We start from the raw sequence: 27,114 nt of genomic DNA on the forward strand, positions 1-27,114 counted from the left end.
TCATGAATATGTCTGGTGGGGTCTGACTGGACCGGCTGTTTGGCTTTGCTTGCTCTTTTTATGAATTGAAAAACTGAAGCCAGGAGCGGCTGGGTGATGTCGCAGGTCACTCCTTACTTTCCTCCCCACGCTGAGTTCAGACGACTTCCCGTGACACCACTGTTGCTGGTGTTGTTGGAGGAATGGGACTGTGGCTGCTTCCGCTTAGCCGTGCTCCCTCTCTGTGGACAGCGGAGGGTGGGTGTCCCAGCCCCGCTGCCACCCTGCCTTGGATCTGTCTCCCGGGGCTGCTGTAACCCAGGCTCACAAACCTGGCGGCTTAAAGCAGCAGAAACTTAGTCTATCAGATTTGGAATCCGCGTCGCTTGGCCATCATGCAGCCATCGATGTTGGCGGGGCCACCTCCCTCCAGGGCCTGGGGAAGAGTATTCCTGCTGCCGCCAGGGTCTGGGTGCTGATGGGCATCCTCTGGCTGGTGGCCGCCTCCCTCCAGTCTCTGCCTCCGCGTCCCGTGGCCTTCTCTGTGAGCCTGTGTGAAATCTCCCGCTGTCTCCCATAAGAACACTTGTGATGGTGTTGAGGTCCCACTGGGGTCATCTGGGGTGATGCCTTCATATCAAGATCTTTAACTGACATCTGCAAAGATGCTTTTCCAAACAGGGAAATGAGGAGCAGCACTTACCGGATCCATGAGCAGGCCTTGATGTCTTTGGGTGGCCGTGATTCAGCTAACTGCGGTCCTCCCTCTGGCCTCAGACTCCTGTACACTCCACATGCAAAATACGTTCACCCCATTGCCAGATCCTGGCCGGGCGTGGGGGCTCACGCCTGTCATCCTAGCACTTTGGGAGGCTGAGGTGGGCAGATCACTTGAGGACGAGACTTCAAGACCAGCTTGGCCAACATGGTGAAACGCTGTCTTTACTAAAAATACAAAAATTAGCTGGTCATAGTGGCAGGCACCTGTAATCCCAGCTGAGGCAGGAGAATTGCTTGAACCCAGGAGCTGGAGGTTGCAGTGAGCCAAGATCATGCCACTGCACTCCAGCCGGGCTGACAGAGCGAGACTCTGTCCAAACCAAACCAAATGATTCCCTCCAACTACCAACCCGTTACAGCAGAAACTCCAAGATCAGAATCTCATGTAAATATCATGAGCTCGGCCAGGCACGGTGGCTCACACCTGTCATCCCAGCACTTTGGGAGGCCAAGGTGGGCAGATCACCTGAGGACAGGAGCTCGAGACCAGCCTGGCCAACATGGAGAAACCCCGTCTCAACAAAAAATTAGCCAGGCATGGTGGTGGGCGCCTGTAATCCCAGCTACTGGGAGGCCGAGGCAGGAAGATCCCTTGAACCCGGGAGGCGGAGGTTGCAGCGAGCCAAGATTGTGCCACTGCATTCCAGCCTGGATGACAGAGCGAGACACCATCTCAAGCAAAACAAAACAAAACAAACAAAAATATCAGCTCAAAAGTCCCAAATGTCATCATTTAAGTCAGGGATGCTAAAGACTCTGGAGCAGATTTTCTCTTCATGTGTGCACCTGTGAGAGGAGACAACAAGTCATCTGTCTCTAAAATACAAGGGAAGAGCAGGGAAGGTCAGGTATAGTATCACAGCTGTAGACACTGTCATTCCCAAAGGGGGAACACGGGAGGAACGAAGGCATCACCAGCCCCAGGCAATTCCAAAACCCAGCAGGGGAACGCACTAGGTGGTGAGACTGGGGAGACCCTTCTGTGGCTTGGGCACCCCCCACCCTGCTCTGTGTCCACAGCTCTGCCTTCAGGACAATCCTTTTCCCTGAAGGTTATAGGTTATTTCCTGCTTGAAGATTTTAAGGAGTCTGACGACCTTTCATTTTATCGCACCTCTGTCCCTTTCAGTCCAAATTTGCAGTTGTTGTTGATGTAACATTTGTGAAAACCTTGTGTGCCTCCTTTGAATGCCATAGGAATTTCTGCCAGTAGACAAAAAGGGCTCTGCTGACCTTTCCTGTGATGCCGTCTCCACTCCTGTCTTCTGAGATGGTTGAGTGAATTGCAGTCTCCTTGCCTAGTCTCTTCGTCACTAGCAGGGGGTTGTGCAGACATACCCTTGGCCCTCTCTCTTTTTTTTTTTTTTTTTTTTTGAGACAGAGTCTTACTCTGTCGCCCAGGCTGGAGTGCAGTGGCACTATCTCAGCCCACTGCAACCTCTGCCTCCTGGGTTCAAGCGATTCTCCTGCCTCAGCCTTCCGAGTAGCTGGGACTACAGGCACCCACCACCACGCCCAGCTAATTTTTGGTTTTTTACTAGAGACAGGATTTCACCATGTTGGCCAGGCTGATCTTGAACTCCTGACCTTGTGATCTGCCTGCCTCGGCCCTCCAAAGTGCTGGGATTCCAGGTGTGAGCCACTGTGCCTGGCCCATGTATATATTTTCTAAGGCAGCGGTCCCCAACCTTTTTGACACCAGGGACTGGTTTCATGGAAGACAATTTTTGCACAGATGGGGGCGGGGTGGTGAGTGGTTGGTTTGGGGATGATTCAAGCACGTTACGTTTATTGTGCACTTTATTTCTATTATTACATTGTAATATATAATGAAGTAATCATACAACTCACCATCATGTAGGATCAGTGGGAGTCCTGAGCTTGTTTTCCTGCAGCTAGATGGTCCCATCATCTGGGGGTGATGGGGGACAGTGACAGATCATCAGGCATTAGATTTTCTTAGGGACACACAGCCTAGGTCCCTCGCACGCACAGTTCACAGTAAGGTTAATATTCCCATGAGAATCTAATGCCGTGGATCTGACAGGAGGTGGAGCTCAGGCAGTCACACACACGATAGGGAGTGGCTGTAAATAGGGATGAAGCTTCACTCACTCACCCACCACCCACCTCCTGCTGTGTGCAGCCCAGCTCCTCACAGGCCACCGACCATTACCAGTCCATGGCCCAGTGGGTGGGGACCCCTGCTCTAAGGTAACAAAACCCTCCCTGCCCTGCTCCTTGCTTCCTTCGGAGCCCTTACTGCAAGTTGTTTTTTTTTCTGAGACGGGGTCTCACTGTTGCCCAGGCTGGGGTGCGTTGGTGCGATCTTCAGCCTGGAGCCCCTGGACTCAAGTGATTTTCCCACCTCAGCCTCCCAAGTAGCTGGGACTACAGGTGCGCGCCACTATGCCCGGCTAATTTTTTTTATTTTTGTAGACATGAGATCTGCCATGTTGTCCAGGCTGGTCTCGAACTCTGGGGCTCAGGTGATCCTCCCCCCTCGGCCTCCCAAAGTGCTGGGATTACAGGCGTGAGCCACTGTGCCCGTCTCTGCAAGGCTTTTAACACCGCATTCCCACCAATATTCTCTTCAAGGACATTGAGACATTTTCTATTCGTGGTGCTTCAACATCCTGCCATCTTCTCCTCATTGCCAGCTTCAATGCCACTTCCACATTTTTAGGTGTTTGTTACAGCAGCACCCCACTTCCTCACCCCAGACCTGTATCTGTTTCCTGTGGCTGCTGTAACAAATGGCCACAAGCCTGAAACGGCAGCATTGTGGTCTCTCACGTGTCTGGAGGACAGAACTCTGAAGTCACACCCCTCGTGAGGCCTGGGAGAAGGGTCTGTTTCCCTGCCTTCTCCACTCCTGGGGGCTCCAGCTTTCTCCACTTGTGGCTGTGTCGCTCGTCCCTGCCTCTGTGGTCCCTCGTCCTCCTCTCCGATGTGTGTCTCCCACCACCTCTCTCCTGTAAGGACACCTGTGATGGTATTTTGGGCCCATTCAGATCATCCAGGTTAATCTTCTCATGTTTCAATCACATCTGCAAAGTCACTTTCTCCAATAAGGCCACATCCACAGATTCCAGGGACTGGGACCTGGTCTCTCTGGGGGCCGGTGTTCAGCCTGCTCACATTAGAGAGGCAGAGCTTTCCAGAAGCTGTGTCTGACGCTTCCTGGCCATTCCAGGGCAGCTTCCCTGCTGAGTACATACTTGATGAGGACGGCCAAGGGAACCTGACCTGCCTAGACAGCAACCACTCTCACTTCATCCTCGTGGACGACGGGACCCACGGCCAGTATGGGGTGGAGATTCCTCTGAGGACCAGGCTGGAGAAGTTCATATCGGAGCAGACCAAGGAAAGAGGAGGTAGGGAAGCTTGCTTTCAAGGGTGCTTGGGCAGATAGCACAGTGGGCTGGTCAGAGTGTCAGGGACAGCTGGTCACAACCAGGATGTTGGTGGCACTTGGAGTGTCCTCAGAACACACCTGGGTTTCTATCCCATGTCTCTTTATACTTTGTTCCAGGAGGGTCGTCTTCTCTTGCCCGTTTCAGCCAGTGGGAGGGCGGTCGGGGGGCTGGCAGCTCACCTGTGTGCTCGCAGGTAATAGGCCAGCCTACTTTTTTTTTTTTTTTTTTTGAGACAGGGTCTGGAGTGCAGTGGTGTGATCTCAGCTCACTGTAGCCTCGAACTTCTGGGCTCAAGGGATCCTCCCACCGCCTTTCCAAAGTGCTGGGATTACAAAGCTTGAACCACTGTGCCTGGCCCTACAATTATTTTAAACCGTGATCATGGTCTGGTCTCAGGTTCAGATATCAGAATGTACGATAGTCAAAACTTAGGATTTGACACCTTTTTCCTCATAGGTGGGATGGGATGGGTTTGAGGACGTCGGGAGGTCAAGTGTGGGGTTTTGCATGTCACTCGAGGAGGTCTTAAAGAGGAGATGGTGAATGGGAGGTGTCTGGCCTGTGCCCAGGTGGGCTGGGGTCCCCTGCAAGCTTCCTTGTGCAGCAGACTCCCCTGGAGGGCTCCTCACCAGTGCGTGGGCCCCGGCCCCAGGGTCCGACTCAGCGCCTCCAGGTGGGCTGAGAACTTGCATTAGGAGCACGTTCCCTGGTGGGGGTGATGTTGAGGTTCAGGGACCCTGCTTCGAGAACCCTGCTTGACTAGGACACCCAGGGTGGGATGTGTGGGTGAGTGTGTGAAGACCATGGGCCCATGGGGTCTCACAGACAGGGTTTGCTGCCTGGGGAAAAGGGTTGCTAAGTCCTTCTCAGGCTCCCCTGCTGTTGGGCTGGATGAAGTTCAGGGTGGGGCCGGGCAGAGGGACAAAGGATGGACATGTCGTGTCCTCCCACCTACACGTGACGGGTTATGCCCACCTGTTGGGGTGTCAGCTCTGGTTGTCCCTCCCTCCCTCCTTCCCTCCCTCCCAAGAAAGCAAGCGGGGGTGGATGGGATGCAAGCGAGCCGGGGAGGTGTGGGCGGCAGGGGGCTCTCGAGTCTGCTCATCGATGTGGAACAGGTGGGTCCCCTGGTAATGTGGAGCTTTGACCTTCAACAGCAACTCAGCACTGGCTAGAGGCTTCCCAGCAGGTGCTTCAGTGTGTGGTTAGGCTGGAGCTGGCAGGGGGCAGGGGAGAGTGCCCCAGTGCAGGGTCTTGCCCCCCACCCACCTCTGTCCCCTCACTCGGCTCTGTGCTTTTTCTAGGTGTGGCCATCAAGATCCCCATCGTGTGTGTGGTGCTGGAGGGCGGCCCGGGCACGTTGCAGGTGAGCATGGCTGGGTGGGAGGGAGCATGTGTGGGTCCGTCCCGCTGCAGGCAGATGACTGTCCAGAAGTGCTTGTCTCAGCCCTCAAGACTGTTGGCAAGAGAGAGCGATGAGCTTGCCCACCAGGAGACGAGAAACAGCGTCTATCCTGTGACAGCGCTGCTTCCGGGTGGGTGGAGGACGGGTCGGAGGAAGGTGCCTGGGGGAGGAAGCTGGGCTTGACTGTGACCAGGCCATTGACCGGCATGGAAGGAAAGGATGGGGTCCCAGGGCCTGGAGCGAGTGGGGAGCCTCTGCTCCCGGGACCTGCCGGGGAGGCTGGGGAGTTTCTGCAGCTCTGCCCCCAAGATTCTTCCAGGAAGCATTTTTCAAAGTACAGAGCCACGGCCCGCATCCCAGATCTGTGGTGCCAGCAGCTGTGTGACTGTGGATTTGGCATGCGGCCTGAATGCGCTGCTCTGCTGGCCTTCCTTCCTGACCCGAATCCTAACCACTTTGTGGCGTGCAGGGTGCGAGGCGACCTCACCTGCTGTAGGAACGTATGAGGACATATAGCCTGCGGATCTGGACCAAGAGTGTGGGCTTTTGTGAAGGATGGAATCATAGGCAGGGTCCCATTTATGTTTCGTGATTGCAGGAGGTCAAAACAGAGCCTTGGGGGCTTAAGGCTGGACAGGAATCCACAGAGCACTGGGTCCTCACTCCCTACGCATGCCAAGTACCCTTCACGCTCTCCTGGGGCGGCTACACCCGCCTCCTTACCCCAGGCAGATGCTCATACACATGGCAGGGTCCTTCCTGCCAGATGGCTTTGTGGCCAGTCCCTTCCCGAAGTCCAGCACCCCCTGGAGCCCAGGGGCCCTCCTCATTGCCCTGCTCTTACTGTGGGCTTTTATGAGGTTGGTAACTCCAGGTCCATGCAGCGTCCCCTTTGCTGCGAGGCCCTCACATCTGCAGGTCTATAGGCAAAAATGCTGAGAGCCTTTGATTCTGCTGGTGCTGAGGCCTGAGAGGCGCCAGGTGTGCAGCCCCCAGTGTGTTGGGGCAGCTCCCTCTTCCCCCAGAGCAGGGGACGCCACCAAACTGATAAGTGCTTTCAGTGGATCTTGGAGTAGTGTTAGCCAGCCCTTCCCTTAGCTGGCCTTGGAGAATTCTCCGTTCAGAAAGCGTTGGAGCAAGGCGAGGACCCAGTCCCGGGCTCATGCCCCCACCTGCCTTGCAGACCATCTACAACGCCACCACCAACGGCACCCCTTGCGTGGTTGTGGAGGGCTCGGGCCGTGTGGCCGACGTCATTGCCCAGGTGGCCAACCTGCCTGTCTCGGACATCACTGTCTCCCTGATCCAGCAGAAACTGAGCATGTTCTTCCAGGAGATGTTTGAGACCTTCACGGAAAGCAGCATTGTCGAGTGGACCAAAAAGGTGAGGCTGACGGGCACGATGGTCACCGGCATGTGGCTGCCTCACAGAGACACCGTCAGCCTGGTGGGCAGCACCAGGACTCACGGACCGATGCGGAGAACCCACCGGGTCTGAGCGGGTGCCAGAGCGATTTGCAGAGGGCAGGGCGCAGGTGGCAAGCCTCCTGGCTGGGTTCCGGAGGTCAGATCCCGAGACAGCACGTGAAAGGAGGGTGTGAACCTCACCGGCAGCACAGCAGGGCGGGCTGGGAACACTGCCAGGGTCATGGTGCTGTGAAAAGAGTCTGCTGGATTGGAGGGGTGGGAGGCAGGCACTGGGGGGGCCTCAGCCGAGTTGGGCAGCAGGGCAGCTGCTGAGTAATGGCTGTGGGTCGCAGGGTCAGTCCAGCTCATAGCCTCATGGGTGAGTTAATGGAGGCACGTAGAGTGGCCTCAGGAGGGGCCATTGCCCCAGTCCAGGGGTAGATTTTGGGTGGCCCCTGCCATGACCCCAGCCTCCAGAGGGGGTTAGTTGTGAAGGACCGTGGTTGGTCAGCCCTGACCACCTCACAAAGCCCTTGACCCGCCCTAGGGGGCGGGCTCCAGTGGAGAGTCCCTGCCCTCCCTGTACCTGCTGGTTCCAGGGTCACCTGACTCAGTTCCTAGAGGATATTTGCAGGGGCTGGCACCGGGGCCTTTTCATCCTCTGTTTCCCAGCAGGCCGGGGCCGGCAGAGCCCTCTGTCTGTGTCCTTCCTGCAGAACCTGGACATCCCCAGGTTCTGAGTGGCTGACATGCACTTTCCACGGCTCCCACTGTGTTTAATTTGGGCTCTGTGGGCAGTGGTGGCCGCTAGCTGCAGGCCACAGGGACACGTGTATTTGGCCAGATTGGGCCTGTGGAGAATGGATGAAAAACGTGCACCCTCAGGAACTACGGGTATCGGAAGGGCTGGGTGGAGGTCTTGGCCCCGTTGGCCCGTCTAGAAGCAGTTTCCATGACTGGTGATTTGTGGGTGCACAGTGACCTTGTTTTCTTCTGTGCTTTGTGATGGTCTCAGAGTGACCTCGTTCTGCACGGATGTCTTCTGAGAGCGTGTTTGCCCGGCAGGAGAATAACATGATGTAGCCGCAAGCGTCAGATCAGTCTGTGAAAGCATCACGGTCCGGCTGTGGGCGGCTGCTCAGCTCCCGACGTCAGGGCGGCTTTCCTTCCTTCCCAGTTCCACTGGGACTTGTCAGGCAGGCCCTGGAGCCCTTTCTCTGCTGGTTGATAAATTATTCAGGCAATTTTCAGAACTGAGTTTAATCAGCTGTTGTTGAAAGGTGCTTATTTTTAATGCACTCTCCATAGCCAAGCCAAGGCCCTGAAAGTGGTGCTTTCACACGGAGCCGTCAGGCCTCAGCAGGGGCTCGGCATTCACTGAGGCTCCTGCTCAGTGGGGAGAGGCCGAGCCACACAGCTGGGGTCAGCGCGCTCCCTTAACACGCCTTCTTGTAGTGTCCGTCTACACTCTGGAGGAGTTGCTGCCCCATCCTGGAGTGAGTGCTGCCGCTGGTGGGCGGCCCTGTCAGAGGGGCCCTGGGGCCTCCCTGCAAGGTCTCACAGCTGTGGCCAGGAAGAAGTTGTCCACCCTTGCTCAGCCTTGCCTTTCTCATCTATCAGCTAGGGGTACTGAGTGTTCCACTCAGACGAGGAAACAGGCCCTGGTGTCTGTATGGGCTCAGACGCTGGGAGCTGCTTGACCGTGTGAGGACAGGGTGGGCTGAAGGCTGGAGACTTTTACGGGCTCAGACACTGGGAGCTGCTTTGCCATGTGAGGATGGGGGGCTGAAAGCCAGGAGACCTTTGGCTGCTGGATGAGGGTGGAGTTCGCCAGGGAGTCCAGGATGTGTTTCGGAGTTATCACGAAAGCTGGGCCCCGAGCGATGGGGCACCGTTGGGGTCTTAGGCGTGGAGGTGGAGTGTGAGGAGCCCTCCAGGTGAGGGCAGAGTCTGTGTGGAAGAAATGAGGCCAGGCTGGGGACGAGGAGAGAAGCAGAGGAGGCCAGGCGTGGCCAGCCTTGGGAGCAGTGGGAGCCATGGGAAGATGCGTTTGTGGAGTTGCCTGCCCTGGACACAGAGGGAAGGTGCTTCAAGGAGGAATAACTGTAGCAGACATACCTGCTAGGGACACCATGGTGGATGGATGGATGGATGAATAATGGGTGGGTGGTAGATAGATAGATGGATGATGGGTGGGTGTGTGGATGGATGGATGGAAAGATGGATGGATGGATGGATAGATGGATGGATGGATGGATGGTAGGTGGGTGGGTGGGCATGTGGATGGATGGATGGATAGATGGGTAGCTAGATGATAGGTAGATGGATAGATGGATAGATAGGTAGACAGACAGATGATAAAATGGATGGGCTGGGCACAGTGGCTGACACTTGTAATCCCAGCACTTTCGGAAGCTGAGGTGGGTGGATCACTTGAGGTCAGGAGTTCGAGACCAGCCTGGCCAACATGGTGAAACCATGTCTGTACTAAAAATACAAAAATTATCCAGGCCTGGTGGTGGGTGCCTGTAATCCCAGCTACTTGGGAGTCTGAGGCGGGAGAATTGCTTGAAGACAGGAGGTGGAGGTTGCAGAGAGCCAAGATCGTGCCACTGCACTCCAGCCTGAGTGGCAGAGCAAAAACTCTGTCTCAAAAAAAAAAAAAAAAAAAAGATGAATTGATAAATACATAGATAGATGATAGATAGATAGTGAGTGGGAGATAGATAAGTGGATGGATGAATGGTTGGTAGGTGGGTGTGTATATAGATGGGTGGAAAGATGGATGGATGGATAGCTAGACAATAGATAGATACATGTGGATGGATAGATGGATACATGGATAGGTGTATAGGTAGATACGTACATACATACATAGATGAAACACACACGGATGGATAGATATATACATGGATGGATAGATAGATAATATAGATAGATGGATAGATGCATAGATGGATAGATGGATTGATCGATTGACAGATAAATCAATTGACAGATAGATAGATAGATAGATGGATAGATAGATGGATAGATAAATGGACAGATAGATAGGCAGGTAGGCAGGTGGTGAGGAGTGGCCCAGGCTTAGCAGGAGGGCCGGGAGGAGCAGCCTCGCATGAAGCTGCACTAGCATCAGGATGAAGATCCGTTGCTCTTGGATTGTGTTTTCCACCCAACGGACTCTCACAAACGTGTTGTATTTGGTCCCCATGAATCTTCATCCACACCGTCTAAGGCAAGAGGAGATGTGGTGGTGTCCTGACCACAAGGGCAGGCAGGACCCCGGGCTCTGGCTGTGTCTGGGGCCTCAATTCTGTGTGTCTTAGAGGAGGCAGGGGTTCAGGGGTCACTGTGTGTCTCACTTGGAAAATGCTTGTTGCAGATCCAAGATATTGTCCGGAGGCGGCAGCTGCTGACTGTCTTCCGGGAAGGCAAGGATGGTCAGCAGGATGTGGATGTGGCCATCCTGCAGGCCTTGCTGAAAGGTGAGGGTCAGGGAACATGGGGGGAATGGGGTGGAGGCCAGAACGTGGGCTCTGACGATGCTAAGTTCTAGTCTGGAAGTGCCATGATTCTGGGAACCAGAATATTCCTCCTTGGTCAGAAACCCTGACCAGAGGGCAGCTGGCGATGGGCAGGTGGGCGCCTGCCTGTCACCTGATGTTAGAGGTATGAGTTCCTTTATTTGTAACTGGAATCGGAGTGCAGCCGCTGTCATTTATACCTTTGTAATAGTCATAATTTCTCACAAAACTTCAGGGTGGAAAGGAAGAGTGCGGAAGTTGCCTCTCCCAATTTCCTGCTTGCTGGCTACTTTAGCTCCTCTACCTCTGATGCAGGAGAGTGTAGAGGCAGAGCAGGGCCTCAGGAATGGTGTGATGTACTCGAGCTGCAGTGGCTGTCTGTGTAACTTCTGTTGCTTAGCCTGGCCCATTCTCCAGGCCACAAACATCACTGTCCTCTTCTTATGCCACAGGAGAGAAGGCTCATGCCTCCTTATCTTACCTAGCTGGATTCAACATGGCCAGGACATCCCTGACACTGGGAAGCCTTGGTCTTATACGTGCTCCTCCTGCCCGATGCTGGGCTTCTCACCCTCCAGGGTCAGAGGCCCCAGGCTGATTCTGAAGGGCTCAGCAGAGTGGGCCCAGGCTGGGATCAGCAGGGAACTTTTGTGATAAAGGCCAGACTTTCATCTTGTTTCTGTGTTGATTTGAGACTCCCCTTATCAAGCACTTGATGTGCATAAAACCTCACACCCACAGCGAGATGATAGACTACGTATTAGATCACAAATTAAGTCTTAATTTATCTCTCAATAGATTTAAGGTAGATATTATACAAAGTATCTTCTCTGACAAGATGAAGTTAGGAATCAATAATGGATGTAAAAGTGGAAAATTCACGAAGTTGTGGAAACTAAACACTACCTTAAACAGCCAATGGATCAAAGAAGAAATCAAAAGGGAAATCAAGAAACCAATGAAAACAAAAGCACAACATATCAAAGCTTATGGGACATAGCAAAAGCAGTGCTAATGGAGAAATTTATAGCTATAAATGCTTACATTAAAAAATAAGATCTTAGGCCAGGCGCGGTGGCTCATGCCTGTAATCCCAGCACTTTGGGAGGCCGAGGAGGGCAGATCACGAAGTCAAGAGATCGAGACAATCCTGGTTAACATGGTGAAACCCTGTCTCTACTAAAATTACAAAAAATTAACTGGGTGTGGTGGCAGGTGCCTGTAGTCCCAGCAACTCGGGAGGCTAAGGCAGGAGAATGGCGTGAACCTGGGAGGCGGATCTTGCAGTGAGCCAAGATTGTGCCACTGCAGTCTAACCTGGGCGACAGAGCAAGACTCCATCTCAAAAACAAAAAAACGAAAAAAAAAATAAGATCTTAAACCAACAACCTAACTTTACAACTTAAGTAATTAGAAAAATAAGAACAAATGAAATCTTTTTCTCCAAGATAGAAATAAGGGAAGGATGCATACTTTCACCACTTCTATTCAACATTGCATTGGAAGTTCAAGCCAGAGCAATTAGACAAAAAAACAAAAACAAAAACAAAAACTTATACATTGGGAAGGAAAAAGTAAAATTATTTATGTTCACAGATGATATGATTTTCGTATTTGTCCATTTTCACACTGCTATAAAGAACTGCCCAAGACTGTGTAATTTATAAAGGAAAGAGGTTAAATTGACTCACAGTTCAGCATGGCTGAGAAGGCCTCAGAAAACTTACAATCATGGTGGAAGATGAAGGGGATGCAAGGCACTGTCTTCACAAGGTGACAGGAAAGAGAGGTGCCAAATGAAGAAAGAAGAGCCCCTTCTAAAGTCATCAGATCTTATGAGAACTTAGTATCATGAGAACAGCATAGGGGAAAATGTCCCCGTGATCCAACTACCTCCACTTTGTCTCTTCCTTGACACATGGGGATCATAGGGATTATAATTCAAGATGAGATTTGGGTGGGGACACAGAGCCTAACCATATCAATTTTGTATGCAGAAAACTGTAAAGATTCCACAACAAACCCCTGATCTAATAAATGAATTAAGCAAAGTAGCAGGACACAAAATCAACACAAAAAAATCGGCTGCATTTCTATACACTAAAAATGAATACTCAGAAAAGGAAATTATGAAAACAATTCTATTTAGAGTAGCATCACAAAGAAAAAAAATACTGAGGAATTAATTAAACCAAGGGGATGAAAGACTTGTACAATGAAAACTGTAAAACATTGCTGAAAGAAATGAAAGACATAAACAAATGGAAAGACATCCCATGTTCATGAATTGGAAGCCTTAATATTGTTAAGATGTCAATACTACTTAAAGCAATCTAGAGATCCAATGCAATTCCTATCAAAACCCCAGTGATTTTTTTTTTTTTTTCAAAAATAGAAAAGCTCATCCTAGAATTCATGTGGAGTCTGAAGGGATCCCAAACAGCCAAAATAATTTTGAAAGGGAAGAACAAAGCTGGAAGACTCACACTTTCTGATTTCTAAACTCACTACAAAGCTATAGTAATCAAAACTGTCTGGCAATGGTGTAAAGAAAGACATAGAGGACTGGGTGTGGTGGCTCATGCCTGTAATCCTAGTACTTTGGGAGGCCAAAGTGGGCTGATTGCTTGGGCTTAGGAGTTTGGGATCAGCCTGGGCAACATGGTGAAACCCTGTCTCTATAAAAAATATAAAAGCTGGGCATGGCGATTCATGCTTGTAGTCCCAGCAATGTGGGAGGTTGAGGGGAGAGGATCACTTGAGTTCAGAAGGTTGGGGCTGCAGTGAGCTATGATTGCACCACTGCACTCCAGCCTGGGCAACAGAGTGAGACCCTGTCTCAAAAAAACCCCAAAAAGATATGGAGAACAGTGGAACAGAATAGTTAGCCCAAAAATAAACCCTCACATATATGGTCAGATGATATTTGACACGAATGCAGAAATCATTCAGTGAGGAGAGGGATAGTCTTTTCAACAAATGATGTTGGATAAACTGGATATTCACATGCCAAAGAATCAAGTTAGATCCTTACCTAACACCATATACAAAAATTAAGTCAAAGTAGGTCAAGGACTTCTAAATATAAGACCTAAACTCTTAGAAGAAAGCACAGGACAAAAACTTCATGACAAAGAATTTGGCAGTGGTTTCTTGGCTATGACACCTAAGGCACAGGAAACAAAAGAAAATATAGATAAATTGGGCTTTATGAAAATTAAAAATTTTGTTCATCAAAAGATATTATCAACATAGTAAAAACGCAACCCATGGAATGGGAGAAAATATTTGCAAATCATACATATGGTAAGGGATTGGTATCCAGAATATATAGAGAACTCCTATAACTCAACAATAAAAAAAACCCCAACACAATTCAAAAATGGGCAAAGGACTTGAATAGACATTTCTTTAAAGAAGATGTACAAATGGCCAATAAGCACATGAAAAGATGCTCAGCATCACTAATCATTAGAGAAATGCAGATCAAAACTAAGATATCATTTCAAACATATTAGGATAGCTACTATAAAAGAGAACAGAAAATCACAAATGTTGGCCAGTGTGTGGAGAAACTGGAACCCTTGTGCACTGCTGGTGGCTATGTAACATGGTGCAGCTGTCATGGAAAACAGGATGACAGTTCCTTAAAATTTAAAAATACAATTCCTATATGATCCAGCTATTTCACTTCTAGAATTATATGCCACTCCCCACCCCCAAATTTAAAGTAGGGTCTGGAAGAGATATTTGTACACTCACGTTCATGGCTGTATTATCCGCAATAGCTAAAAAGTGGAAGAGGCCCAAGTGTCCATCGACAGAAGAATAGATAAGCAAAATATGGTCTATACCTGAATGGAATATTACCGAGCCTTAAAAAGGAAGGAAATTCTGACACATGATACAACATGGATGAACCTTGAAGACATTATGCTAAGTGAAATAAGCCAGTCACAAAAGGACAGATACTGTATGATTCCACTTACATGAGGTCCCTGGAGTAGTCAAATTCATGGAGACAGAAAGTAGAATGGTGGGTGCCAAGGTCTGGGGGAAGGGAGTTGACCTTGGGGAGTTAGTGTTTAACGGGGATAGAGTTTTAGTTTCCAAGATAAAAAGATACATGGAGGACAGCGATGACAGCCGCACAACATTATTAATGTACTTACTACCAGTGAACTGTACACTTAAAAATATTTGGCTGGGTGAGCTGGCTCATGCCTATAATCCCAGCACTTTGGGAGGCTGAGGTGGGAGGATCACTTGAACCGAGGAGTTTGCGACCAGCCTAGGCAACATAGCGAACCCTGTCACTACAAAAAAATTTAAAAATTAGCCAGGTATGGTGGCGCACATCTGTACTCTTAGTTACTCAAGAGGCTGAGGTGGGAGGATTGCTTGAGCCCAGGATGTTGAGGCTGCAATAAGCCTCATGATTATAAATATGATCACAGCACTGTGCTCCAGCCTGGGGGACGGAGTAAAACCCTGTCTCAAACAAAACAAAACAACCCCAAGAAGTTAAGATGGTAAATTTTATGCTGCATGTATTTTACCACAATTTAAAAACATAATGAATTTTAAAATATCAACTTTATGAAGGTTCAGCTTAGAGACAATAAGCTCCTCCAATTCTAAATGTATAACAAGCATAGACACTGTGACACACCACAGTCTCCATACAGGACATCTCCCTTACCCTGAATGTTCCCTCATGACCCTTTGTAGTTAAGCCTCCCTCCAGCCTGGCTCTGGAAGTCATCTGTCTGCTTTCTGTCACTCTAGAATAGTTTTGCCCATTTTAGAACTTCACATGAATGAAATCATACATGATACATTCTTTTGTGTCTTGCTTCTTTTGCTCAGTGCCTTGTTTTTGAGATTCATCCATGTTGTTGCATGTGTCAGAACTTCGTTCTTTTTTGTTTGTGAAGGAGTGTCCTATTGTGTGAATACACCACAGGTTGTTTTTCCAGTCATCTGCTGGTGGGCATTTAGGTTGTTTCCAGTTTGGGGCTATTATGAATAAAGCTGCTATTTGTCTTCATTTCTCCTGGGTCAATATCTAGGAGTGGAATTACTGGCCTTTATGGTAAGTGTATGTTTCACTTTGTAAAAAACTGACAAACTTTTCTGAAAAGATTGAAAAGATTGCATTCCTTTTCCTGTTTGCTGGCAATGGATGAGCATTACCCTACATCCTTGTCAACACTTGGTGTTGTCAGTCTTTTAAACTGTAGCCATCCTAGTGGGCATGAAGTGACATTTCATTGTGGTTTGAACTTACATTTCCCTGAGGACTACTGATGTGGAACATCATTTTAAGGACTTTTTGGCCACTTGCCTGTCTTCCTTCTGAAATGTCTTTCAGATCTCTTGTCCATTTTTATTTGATTATTTGTCTTCCAATTTTCGATTTGTAAGAGTTATTTGTATATTCTGATACAAATCCTTTGTCAGATATTATTTTCTCATGGTGTATAGTTTGCTTTCATATTTTCTTCAAGATGTCTTTGAAGAGCAGGAGCCTTAAATTTTTTTATTGTTATTTTTATTTATTTATTTGTTTATTTTTTTGAGACGGAGTCTCGCTCTGTCGCCCAGGCTAGAGTGCAGTGGCGCAATCTCGGCTCATTGCAAGCTCCACCTCCCAGGTTCACACTATTCTCCTGCTTCAGTCTCCCGAGTAGCTGGGACTACAGGCGCCCACAACCACGCCCGCCTAATTTTTTGTTTTTTTAGTAAAGACGGGGTTTCGCCATGTTAGCCAGGATAGTCTCGATCTCCTGACCTCGTGATCCGCCCACCTTGGCCTCCCAAAATGCTGGGATTACAGGCATGAGCCACTGCACCCAGCCAATTTAATTAGTTTTTCTTTATGGTTCATGTTCTTTGTGTCATAGCTAAGAGATCTCTGCCCATCCCAAGGTTGCAGATATTTTCTTCTGTTTTCTGATAGCAGCTTTGTAGACATAGCCTTTATGTTTGGGCCTATGAACCGCTTCAGGTTGATTCTTGTGTATGGTGTGAGGTAAGGGTCAAAGTTCTTTTTTCTTTTTCCCCAAATAACAACCCATGTTTTGAAAAGTTAAACCAGAAAGAGAGCATAGAAAGTACTTGAGCAAAATAACTTGTCCTGAGAACCAGTGAGGTGGTTGTTGCCATTGAACATTTACAGGCAATTGAGGCAGGATTGGAAATGCGATGGCTTCTGAGTCCTGAGTTTTGGATGAGTTAGTGTAAGATGCCTGCCCTCCAGAGACCTATGTCTTCTTAAAACAGGGAGGCCCTTTTCTTGCTCACTGCCCACCTGTTGCTCAGGGGCCAGGGCATGGCCAGGAGGAGGGCAGGGGAAATAGGGGTGCATGGACATGATGACTAAAGCCCCAAGATTCACTGATTCTGACTCTGAAATGGAACATGATTTTGCAAGGCTGTGTGTATGGGAGGAGGTCACTGAGTGCTGCACCTGTCACTTTGAATTGTTGAGAGGCAAGGGCTCATGACACACCTCTGTCTCTGACATCATAAGTCAGTCGCCCTGGAGGGAAATGGCTTTGAGCCCCAGATCAAGGCCCAGTGTGCACCTGTTCATCTGCAGCCTCCCGGAGCCAAGACCACTTTGGCCACGAGAACTGGGACCACCAGCTGAAATTGGCAGTGGCATGGAATCGCGTGGACATTGCCCGCAGTGAGATCTTCACGGATGAGTGGCAGTGGAAGGTAAGTCTTCCTGAGTGCCCTGTGGAGGGGCCCACTGGGCCCACGTGCATTGTACCACCGAAGCAAGGGCAGGCGAGGATCGCCTCATCTGGATCCCAGCCCTTCCCTTGAGGGTGGGTGACCCGGACAGCTTTCATCTTCCCCAGGTCGGGGACAACAGCAGCCCCCATCTCCAGGGTCTTTGAGATCAGGATGACATGGGATGATGACCAAATGCATCCGTCACCACACAATGCTTACTCTCAGCCTTCAGATCTGCACCCCATGATGACGGCTGCCCTCATCTCCAACAAGCCTGAGTTCGTGAAGCTCTTCCTGGAGAACGGGGTGCAGCTGAAGGAGTTTGTCACCTGGAATACCTTGCTTTATCTGTATGAGAACCTGGAGCCCTCCTGCCTGTTCCAGAGCAAGCTGCAGAAGGTGCTGGCGGAGGAGCCCGAGCACCTGGCTTGTGCACCCGCTGTGCCCCGCCTGCAGATGCACCACGTGGCCCAGGTGCTACGGGAGCTGCTGGGGGACTTCACACAGCCGCTCTACCCCCGGCCCTGGCACAGCAACCAGCCTCGGCTCCTGCTGCCCGTGTCCCACATCAAGCTCAATGTGCGTGCTGGTAACGGGGCCCAACCTGGCCTTGCCTGCGTGGGATACTGCTATGTTCTTAGAGCTCTCTGTTTTTAAAATTAGCTTTTATTTTTATTAGAAAAGACACATGCTCTATCTTAGGCTGCTTGGGCTGTTGTAACAAAATTCCACAGATGGGGCAGAAACTACCAGTTTATTTTCTGGAAGTTCTAGGGACCCAAAGTCCCAGATTAAGGCACCAGCAGGGCTGGCTTCTGGCCAGGGCCTCTTCCTGCTTGCACGTGGCTGCCCTCTTGCTGTGTCTTTGCATGACAGAGAGAGAAGTCTCTGGTGCCACTTCCTTTTCTTTTTCTTTTATTTATTTTTTATTTTATTGAAACAGGGTCTCACTCTGTCGTCCAGGCTGGAGTGCAGTGGCGTGATCACAGCTCACTGCAGCCTCAACCTCCCAGGCTCAAGCAATCCTCCCACCTCAGCCTCCCAAGTAGCTGGGACTACAGGTGTGCACCACCACACCTGGCTAATTTTTAAAATTTTTTGTAGAGATGGTTTTGCCATTTTGGACAGGCTGGTCTCAAACTCCTGGTCTCAAGTGATCCGCTCTCCTCAGCCTCCAAAAGGCTGGAATTTACACCCTTGAGCCACCATGACTTGCGTATTTTTATGTTTGAGACAGGGTCTGGCTCTGTCACCCAGGCTGTAGTGCAGTGGTGCAATCATGGCTCACTGTAGCTTCCACCTCCTGGGCTCAAGCAATCTTCCTGCCTCAGTCGCTTGAGTAGCTGGGACTATAGGCACGTGCCACCATGCCCAGGTTTTTTAAAATTTGTTTTTGTTTTTGTTTTTTTATGTTTTGTAGAGATGGGGTCTCATTATATGGCCCAGGCTGGTCTCAAACTCCGGGGCTCAAGTGATCCTCTGTCTTGACTTCCCGAAGTGCTGGGATTGCAGGTGTGAGCCTCTGCACCTAGCTTCACTCCTCTTTTTATAAAGAGAACACACCTATCCACTTAGGAACCCACAATGTGGCCTCATTTAACCTTAATTACCTTCTTAAAGACCCTATCTCCAAGTGCTGTAGTCACATTGGGGGTTAGGGCTTCAACATATGAATTTTAGGGGGACACAGTTCAGTCCATACCATACCCTTTCTAAAAGTTCCAAACAGTACAAAAGATTCTGCAGGGAGCATGATCTGGCTGCCCTGATCCCACTCCTGCCCAGTAGATGTGCTTGTTTTTTCCTACAGTCCAGTCAGTAACATTCCAGCGTATTTTTGTGAGATGCCCAGTGTGCACTGCAGCTGTAGGAGAGTGGATGCTGTAGTCTGCATCCTGATTCAATGGGAGCCCTGCTCTAGTCTCCCCTTCATTTAATGGGAACCCTGCTCTAGTCTCCAACCTTATTTAATGGGAACCCTGCTGTAATCTCCACCCTGATTCAATGGGAACCCTACTCTAATATCCACCCTGATTCAATGGGAACCCTGCTCTAATATCCACCTTTATTCAATGGGAACCCTGCTGTAATCTCCACCCTGATTCAGTGGGAACCCTGCTGTAATCTCCACCCTGATTCAGTGAGAACCCTGCCCTAGTCTATGTACCCTTATTCAGTGGGAACCTGGCAGTGACTCAATGTCAGGAATGATGTTGGATTTTGTATTTGTATTTTCTCTTGGGAGTATTTTTTTTTTTTTTTTGGAGACAGAGCCTCGCTCTGTTGCCTGGGCTGGAGTGCAGTGACCAGATCTCAGCTCACTGCAAGCTCCGCCTCCCGGGTTTACGCCATTGTCCTGCTTCAGCCTCCCGAGTAGCTGGGGCTACAGGCGCCAGTCACCTTGCTTGGCTAGTTTTTTGTATTTTTTTTTTTTAGTAGAGATGGAGTTTCACCATGTTAGCCAGGATGGTCTCGATCTCCTGACCTCGTGATCCGCCCGTCTTGGCCTCCCAAAGTGCTGGGATTACAGGCTTGAGCCACCGTGCCCGGCCTCTTGGGAGTATTTATCTCTGGTTCATTAAGGTTTTACAAAACAAAGCATCAGATGCCTTTGAGAAGATTGAGCTGCTTTTCTTCTTTGACCTATGAATTTGGTGAATTATTTTAACAGATTTTCTGACAGTGAAACATGTTTTTATTCCTGTTTTGAATTTCAGCTTGGCCTCAGTGCCAGTTTAATATACTGGATTCTCTTGACAACATTTTCAGGGTGTTTGCATCAGAATGCTTAAGCCTTTGATTGCAGTTTTATTTGGGGAGCTATATTTGTCAGGTTTTGATATCAATTTTATGTTAGTTTTGTAAAAACCATTTGGGAAGCTTTCTTTCCTTCTCCACTCCAGGACAGTTTATGTAACTGGAGTTAACTGCTTCTTATAACTTTGGTCGACTCCCCTGTGAGTCCATCTGGGCCCAGTGCCTTTTTTTTTTTTTTTTTTTTTTTTTTAATTGGTAATAGTTCTAGTAACTTTCTCAGTTTATTTTCTGATTATTTTTATGTTTAGGTTCTCCATCTCCTCTAAGCTCACATTTGGTTTTGTTTTTTTCCTGCTAGAAAATAGTCTGTTTCCTCCAGGTTTTCCAATCGATCCATTGTTCCAGTGAGCTCTGTCTTCACTCTTGAGAAAGATATGGGTATGACTTGGTTTTTTTGTTTTTATGTTTTTGACAAGAAGTTTCGCTCTTATTGCCCAGGCTGGAGTGCAATGGCATAATCTCGGCTCACTGCAACCTCTGCCTCCTGGGTTCAATTGAGTCTGTTGCCTAAGCCTCCTGAGTAGCTGGGATCACAGGCTCCCATCACCATGCCCGGCTAATTTTTTGTATTTTTAGTAGAGATGGGGTTTCACCATGTTGGCCAGGCTGGTCTCGAACTCTTGACCTTAGGATCCACCCATCTTGGCCTCCCAAAGTGCTGGAATTACAGGCGTGAGCTACTGCGTCAGGCCGGGTATGGCTTGGTTTTATACATTAACAATCTGCGCTTCTTAAGTCCAGAGACTTTATTTAGGACGCTCAGTTGGAATATGCTTAGGAAGGTCCAAAAGAGAAGCTCAGGCTTATCTGTACCTGTGGTTTAGGAAGAAAAACACATTTCTTTATAATGAAAAACCTTCAGGAAATCTCTAGGATCACTTGAGGTATGTTTTTTACAGTATGTGATTTTGGAGATGTGTTTTCTACTTCCGGGAAGTGTTTCCCAGCTACGTGAGGACGTGCTTCCTGGTCCGGGGAAAAGCCCAGCCGTGTAGGGGAGGTGGGTCTGGGCAAGGTGCCCCGTCCTTGCTCGTGTGTGAGCCTTGTTGCCCACCTGGCAGATCTTTCCTAGTGGCCGCTCTGCCAGAGACACTGAAGGAGATTCCCTCAGGGAGAAGACAGTCACTGACCTGTTAACACCCTCCACTGTGCTAGAAGTTTACTTCGTTGAAAGTGGCTTTGATGCCATCAGATAAGACTAGGGAACCTTGAAGTGCCTGGCATGAAACAAGAGTCTACAAATGTTGGTAAAGGAGTTAGATGGGTATTTCACTTTCTAGATGTTTCTAGATGTCTCTAGAACAGTGCTTTAAAAAACTTCAGTGTGCATAAGAATGACCTAGGGTGTTGCTGAAAATTCAGGCTGTAGTTCTCCAGGGACAGTGAGATCCTGAGAAGGTCAGGGCTGGGATCAGGGCTTTCACCTCTAACAGGCTCCTCTAGTGACTCTGAGCCAGTGGGGCCCAGCTGGGGCTGACTGTCCACTGCTTACTAGGTGCAGGGAGTGAGCCTCCGGTCCCTCCACAAGCGTTCCTCAGGCCATGTGACCTTCACCATGGACCCCGTCCGTGACCTTCTCATTTGGGCCATCGTCCAGAACCGTCGGGAGCTGGCAGGAATCATCTGGGCTCAGGTAATAAGACCAGCTTCTCAGCAGACACTGCTATAGGCCAGCGGCCAACTGGGGAGCGTGGTTGGAGAGCCTGAGGCCAAGTGCCAGCGGGGCCTGTGGAGGGGTGTGGGCATCTCCAACGGCAGGAAGGACTTGGGGCACCCAGAGTTGGAGAACAAAGAACTTAGCTCTAGGCAGGAAAGGAATTTTTTTTTTTTTTTTTTTTTTTTTTTTTTTTTTTAAGACGGAGTCTCGCTCTGTCGCTCAGGCTAGAGTGCAATGGCACGGCCTTGGCTCACTGCAACCTCCGCCTACTGGGTTCAAGCGATTTTCCTGCCTCAGCCTCCTGAGTAAATGGAACAACACGCATGTGCCACCGCGCCTTGCTAATTTTTTATGTTTTTAGTAGAGATGGGGTTTCACCATATCGGCCAGGCTGTCTCAAACTCCTGACCTCATGATCCACCCGCCTCGGCCTCCCAAGGTGCTGGGATTACAGACATGAGCCACTGTGCCTGGCCTAGGAAAGGAATTTTTAAATTAAAAGTTCTGCTAAGAAAACTCATTCTGTGGTTATATCCAGGGCTGAGTCTTGCTGGGCACACACAGGCCGGGTGGTGCCGCCCTCTGCAGCTCACATGGGTTCTGGTGGGGGCTGGTGCATATACTGGGCACATGCTGTCCGTTAGGCTTTGCAGGGCAAGCAGTCCCCTCTCACAGGCCACGCGGGAGCCTGGACCATCAGAGGTTGTGTATTGATTGGAGTGGGGCTTAAATTATCTGTGTAGATGTGGTCACAGACAGTGACTGCCCAGGGGCCCGCACCGTCCCCGGGCCTTGTTTTCATCACCCAGGGCAGTGTGTTGGGTTCCCCAGGCTGGGTCGAGCCTGGCTAGGCCCTTTAGAGTCTCACGGTGGCTCCTCCGGTCCCCAGAGCCAGGACTGCATTGCAGCGGCCTTGGCCTGCAGCAAGATCCTGAAGGAGCTGTCCAAGGAGGAGGAGGACACGGACAGCTCGGAGGAGATGCTGGCGCTGGCAGAGGAGTGTGAGCACAGAGCCATCGGTGAGCTCTGCCAGGCACAGGCTGCAGGCCATGGCTCAGTCATGCATGCTATCACTGGGGTCCCCATCCCTGGGTCTCAGCCCCATGTGCCCTCACCCTGGGGTCCTCGTCCCTGGGTCTCAGCCCTGCACGCTCACCCTGGGGTCCTCCCTCATCCCTGAGTCTTGGCCCCATAACCACCCACTGAGTTTCTCTTGCCTGCTGCCCAGATAGAGAGCCCATTTGTTAAGACAGTGAGATTGCAATAGAGAAAGAGTTCAATTCCCACAGAGCCGGCTGAATGGGATGCTGGAGTTTCATCACCCAAATCGGTCTCCCTGAAAATTTGGAGACTTTTTTTTTTTTTTTTTTTTTGAGACAGAGTCTGGCTCCGTTGCCCAGGCTGGAGTGCAGTGGCACAATCTCAGCTCACCATACCCTCTGCCTCCTGGGTTCAAGCAATTCTCCTGTCTCAGCCTCCTGAGTAGCTGGGATTACAGGCACATGCCACCACGCCTGGCTAATTTTTGTCTTTTTAGTAGAGACGGGGTTTCATCATATTGGTCAGGCTGGTCTCGAACTCCTAACCTCAGGTGATCCACCCGCCTCGGCCTCCCAAAGTGCTGGGATTACAGGCGTGAACCACTGCACCTGGTGGGACTGGGGGTTTTTAAGGATAATTTGGTGGATAGGGGGCCAGGCAGTGGGGAGCACTGATTGGTTGGGCCAGAGGTGAAATCACAGCGGATTCTTCTGGCTGTCTGCTGTTCCTGGATGTGGTCACAGAACTGGTTGGGCCAGATTTCCAGTCAGGGTGGCCACAGTGGTGCATCAGAACGCAGGCTCTGAAAATATCCTGGGTTTTCCGACAGTGATGTTACTCCTAGGAAGAGTTGGTGCGGTCTGGAATCTTGTGGCCTCTGGCTGTATGACTCCTAAACTGTAATTTCTAATTTGTGGCTACTTTGTTAGTCTTACAAAGGCAGACTGGTCCCCAGCAAGAAGGGGGTTTGTTTTGGGAAAGGGTTACTATCATCTTTGTTTGGAAGTTAAACTATAAACGAAGTTCCTCTCAAAGTTAGTGTGGCCTGTGCCCAGGAATGGACCTTGGAGGTTAGAAGCAAGATGGAGTTGGTTAGGTCAGTTCTCTGTCCCCGTCATAATTTTCTCCCTGTTGTAATTTTTGTAGAGGTGGTTCTAGCCCTATGTGCCCTCTCCCTGGGGTCCTCTTCTCCGGGCCCAGGTGTTTTGAGACATCAGTCCCACATTTGCCCTGTGCCCTTCCCTGTTTCCTGGTGGTGCTTTCCAGAGTGGTTACCCTCTGACTCGTCCCCAGGGCTCAGTGATTGTGACCTGCTTCTCTGATGGGGCTCTTATGTCTCCGCCCAGGGGTCTTCACTGAATGTTACCGGAAGGACGAAGAGAGAGCCCAGAAACTCCTCATCCGCGTGTCTGAGGCCTGGGGGAAGACCACCTGCCTGCAGCTCGCCCTGGAGGCCAAGGATATGAAGTTTGTGTCTCACGGAGGCATCCAGGTGACCTCCCAAGGGTACCTTCCAGAAACAGATGCTTGTGGTGCCTTCAGGGCGGACACAGCCTCCTGTTCACGCAGTCGGCACGCACACTCACAGGGGCTTCAGGGCCCTCAGAGGCTCGGGGACAGCGCCTGACCCCTTGGCCACCTGCTCCAGGCTCTGGCCTCCCATTTTGCAGACGAGGAAACTAATGTGAAGCAAAAGCAGGAGCTGGTGGCCGCGGAGGTCACAGTTCACCTCCCCATGGACATTCCTATCTGGGAGCAGCAGGCAGATGCCCAGGTGGCTCTGGGAATGGCGTCCGCCCTCTCTTCCTGAAGGGATAAGCGGGACACGGTGTGTCCTCCCTGGAGACGCAGGGGCTCCCGGGCATGGTTGCCCTCAGCATCGCCCTGGCACCCCCGGCAGGGCCTGGCCCACAGCAAGTGCCCCTCGCATGCTGGGCTTCCTTGGAGCTCCAAGCTATTGCCAAGTCCATGAGCTCCCATCATGTCCTGGGCTGTGCCGGGCCTGTGGAGGGGTCCTGTCCCCCACTGCAGAGCTCTGAGGGGCCAGCACTCGACAGCCTGCAACTGCGGGGCCTTAGAAGCCAGCAGAGATGGGGTCCCATAGCTCAAGGTCACGTGAAGGGTGGGATTGGGCACCCAAATGCCCCCGGGCAAGCTCTGTGTTTTCACCACTTTCTGCTGTGAGACTACAGGCAGCTCTGTCCACTAGGCACCCCGAGTCCTCAGCAGACAGCTGATGGGCACCATCTGGGGCACAGGGCTGGGCACCACCATCCTGAGACTGCCCCCATCCGCAGGCCTTCCTGACCAAGGTGTGGTGGGGCCAGCTCTGCGTGGACAACGGGCTGTGGCGTGTGACCCTGTGCATGCTGGCCTTCCCGCTGCTCCTCACCGGCCTCATCTCCTTCAGGTGCTGCAGGGCTGCGGGGCTGTGGGAGGGGCTCCTGGGGGCTCAGGACCTTCCCCAGATCCCCTCGCTGGGAGCAAGTTATGTGTCCTCAGAATTGTGCCTGATCCTGGGGCCATAGAGATGGGGGTGGGAAGCGGAACAGGGCCTTCAGGTACTGCAGGGCTGCGGGACTGTGGGAGGGGCTCCTGGGGGCTCAGGACCTTCCCCAGATCCCCTCGCTGGGAGCAAGTTATGTGTCCTCAGAATTGTGCCTGATCCTGGGGCCATAGAGATGGGGGTGGGAAGCGGAACAGGGCCCCACGTGCTGGAAGCACCTGCCCTGCCCCAGCCCCAGCGCTGATCGCATGATGCTGGTGAGCCCATCCCTCGGCCACAGCAGCCTGGGGTCGGAGAGGCCAGGAAAGATGGTCTCCAGCTCCTGCCAGCACTGCAGACCTGAGCCAGTCTGGGGCGCAGGCAGTGAGTGCAGGTCTGGGGTAGGGGCAGTGAGCCGCGGCTGAGTGCCTCCCTGTCCTCACAGCTGCAGAGCCTGTATTGATGTAATCGCTTTCCCTTCCGAAGGAGGAGGACATGGCTGGCCATGTGTCCCCACCTGCATCTCCTCAGAGGCTTGCTGGGACGTTGTGGGGTCTGCTGTGGTTTACTGAGGGCTGGATGGAGGCTCAGGGTCTCCTGGAAGTCAGGGCAGATTCAAGACTCCAGCGAGGTGGCTAAGCCCCTTCTGCAACTCACAGGCCACACTGCCCACCTCCTTCCCTTTCTCCTGATGGCCACGATGGGTACCTGAATGCTCAGGAATCCTGGTGGGAAACTGAGACAGGGAGGAGCGGCTCAGGTGTCCTAAAGCAGTGCTGGCTTCTCCCATGCTGTCCTGAGGGTGGCAGAGCTGTGTCACTAATGGCCGCCTCTGCTCCCGTTCCAGCGGCCCCGGAATAGGGACCCGGGATCAGGGCATGCCACAGGGAGAGTGTGGTCAGCCCTGCCCCCAGTGAGGATGGCAAGGAAAGCCTGTCCCCATTTACAGGAGGGTGACTAAAGCCTGAGCATCCACTGAGCACCGGGAGCTCTGAAGCTGGGGTCCACCCAAGGCTGGGCTTGGGGCAGGCTGGGCTTCCCTGTTTGCAGCCATGAGAGTCATGGCCATGGGCAGGGTGTCAGCGGGCATCCCTGTGTCCTCATTTTGCTGGGCTGTGGGGTCCAGCCCCACTCTGGTGGCTGCACTATGCTGGCTCCGCCTGGAGCTGCTATTCTGGCCCTGGATCCCTGAGTGCTTTTGCCCGTAAAAGCATATCTCAGAGGGGCACGGGGGATCATGGGGTGGCCGAAGCCTGTGGAGGTCAGGATCCTGGCCCTGGCGGTCACTGTCTCCTCTCCACTGCGATGGCTGCAGAGAGAAGAGGCTGCAGGGGGTAAGCAGCCCCGTGGCCCGTGCCCGCGCCTTCTTCACCGCGCCCGTGGTGGTCTTCCACCTGAACATCCTCTCCTACTTCGCCTTCCTCTGCCTGTTCGCCTATGTGCTCATGGTGGACTTCCAGCCCATGCCCTCCTGGTGCGAGTGCGCCATCTACCTCTGGCTGTTCTCCTTGGTGTGCGAGGAGACGCGGCAGGTACAGCCCCATCTGCCTTTCCATGCCCCAGCCCGGGGCCACCCACTTGGCTGCATTCTGGTAGGGGACCCAGGGCTTAGAGCACACCCCACCTAGTCTGCCTAGCCCCTTGTGAACTGGGCAGAGCCAGTGCTCCCTCTCCAAAATGGGTGGCTGGGGCCCCTCCTTCCTCGTGCCCCCTGTGCCTGCTTCCCTACTTTCCCTCAGCCCAGACATCCTCCCCTCCTGGAGACCGGTTATCAGCTCCAGGTGGATACCCTGACCTTGTGGACTTTGAATGGGTGTGTCCCCTCCCCCAGGAACAGCTATGCAAGGTGG

At 51.3% G+C, this 27,114-nt stretch overlaps 1 protein-coding gene across 4 annotated transcripts in view; it reads left to right on the forward strand.

The window, feature by feature from the left end:
- The window catches only part of TRPM2 (transient receptor potential cation channel subfamily M member 2), an 86,615-nt gene that overhangs the window by 19,946 nt on the left and 39,555 nt on the right, over positions 1 to 27,114 (forward strand). For 3 of the 4 annotated variants that reach the window (XR_012090976.1, XM_007969888.3, XM_037984893.2), the window contains exons 7-17: positions 3,956 to 4,136; positions 5,483 to 5,544; positions 6,767 to 6,967; positions 10,376 to 10,478; positions 17,122 to 17,243; positions 17,490 to 17,843; positions 21,577 to 21,714; positions 22,628 to 22,757; positions 24,126 to 24,271; positions 25,077 to 25,189; positions 26,580 to 26,796. Coding sequence is in view for 2 of the 4 variants with exons in the window: in XM_007969888.3 (XP_007968079.3) it covers positions 3,956 to 4,136; positions 5,483 to 5,544; positions 6,767 to 6,967; positions 10,376 to 10,478; positions 17,122 to 17,243; positions 17,490 to 17,843; positions 21,577 to 21,714; positions 22,628 to 22,757; positions 24,126 to 24,271; positions 25,077 to 25,189; positions 26,580 to 26,796 (1,767 nt within the window). In the remaining 2 variants the exon portion in view is untranslated. Of the gene's footprint in view, positions 1 to 3,955; positions 4,137 to 5,482; positions 5,545 to 6,766; positions 6,968 to 10,375; positions 10,479 to 17,121; positions 17,244 to 17,489; positions 17,844 to 21,576; positions 21,715 to 22,627; positions 22,758 to 24,125; positions 24,272 to 25,076; positions 25,190 to 26,579; positions 26,797 to 27,114 lie in introns of those variants that run through there. The other variant, XM_037984894.2, reaches the window with a different exon arrangement.

This window comes from Chlorocebus sabaeus, chromosome 2, assembly GCF_047675955.1.
Source record: "Chlorocebus sabaeus isolate Y175 chromosome 2, mChlSab1.0.hap1, whole genome shotgun sequence".
NCBI lineage: Eukaryota > Metazoa > Chordata > Mammalia > Primates > Cercopithecidae > Chlorocebus > Chlorocebus sabaeus.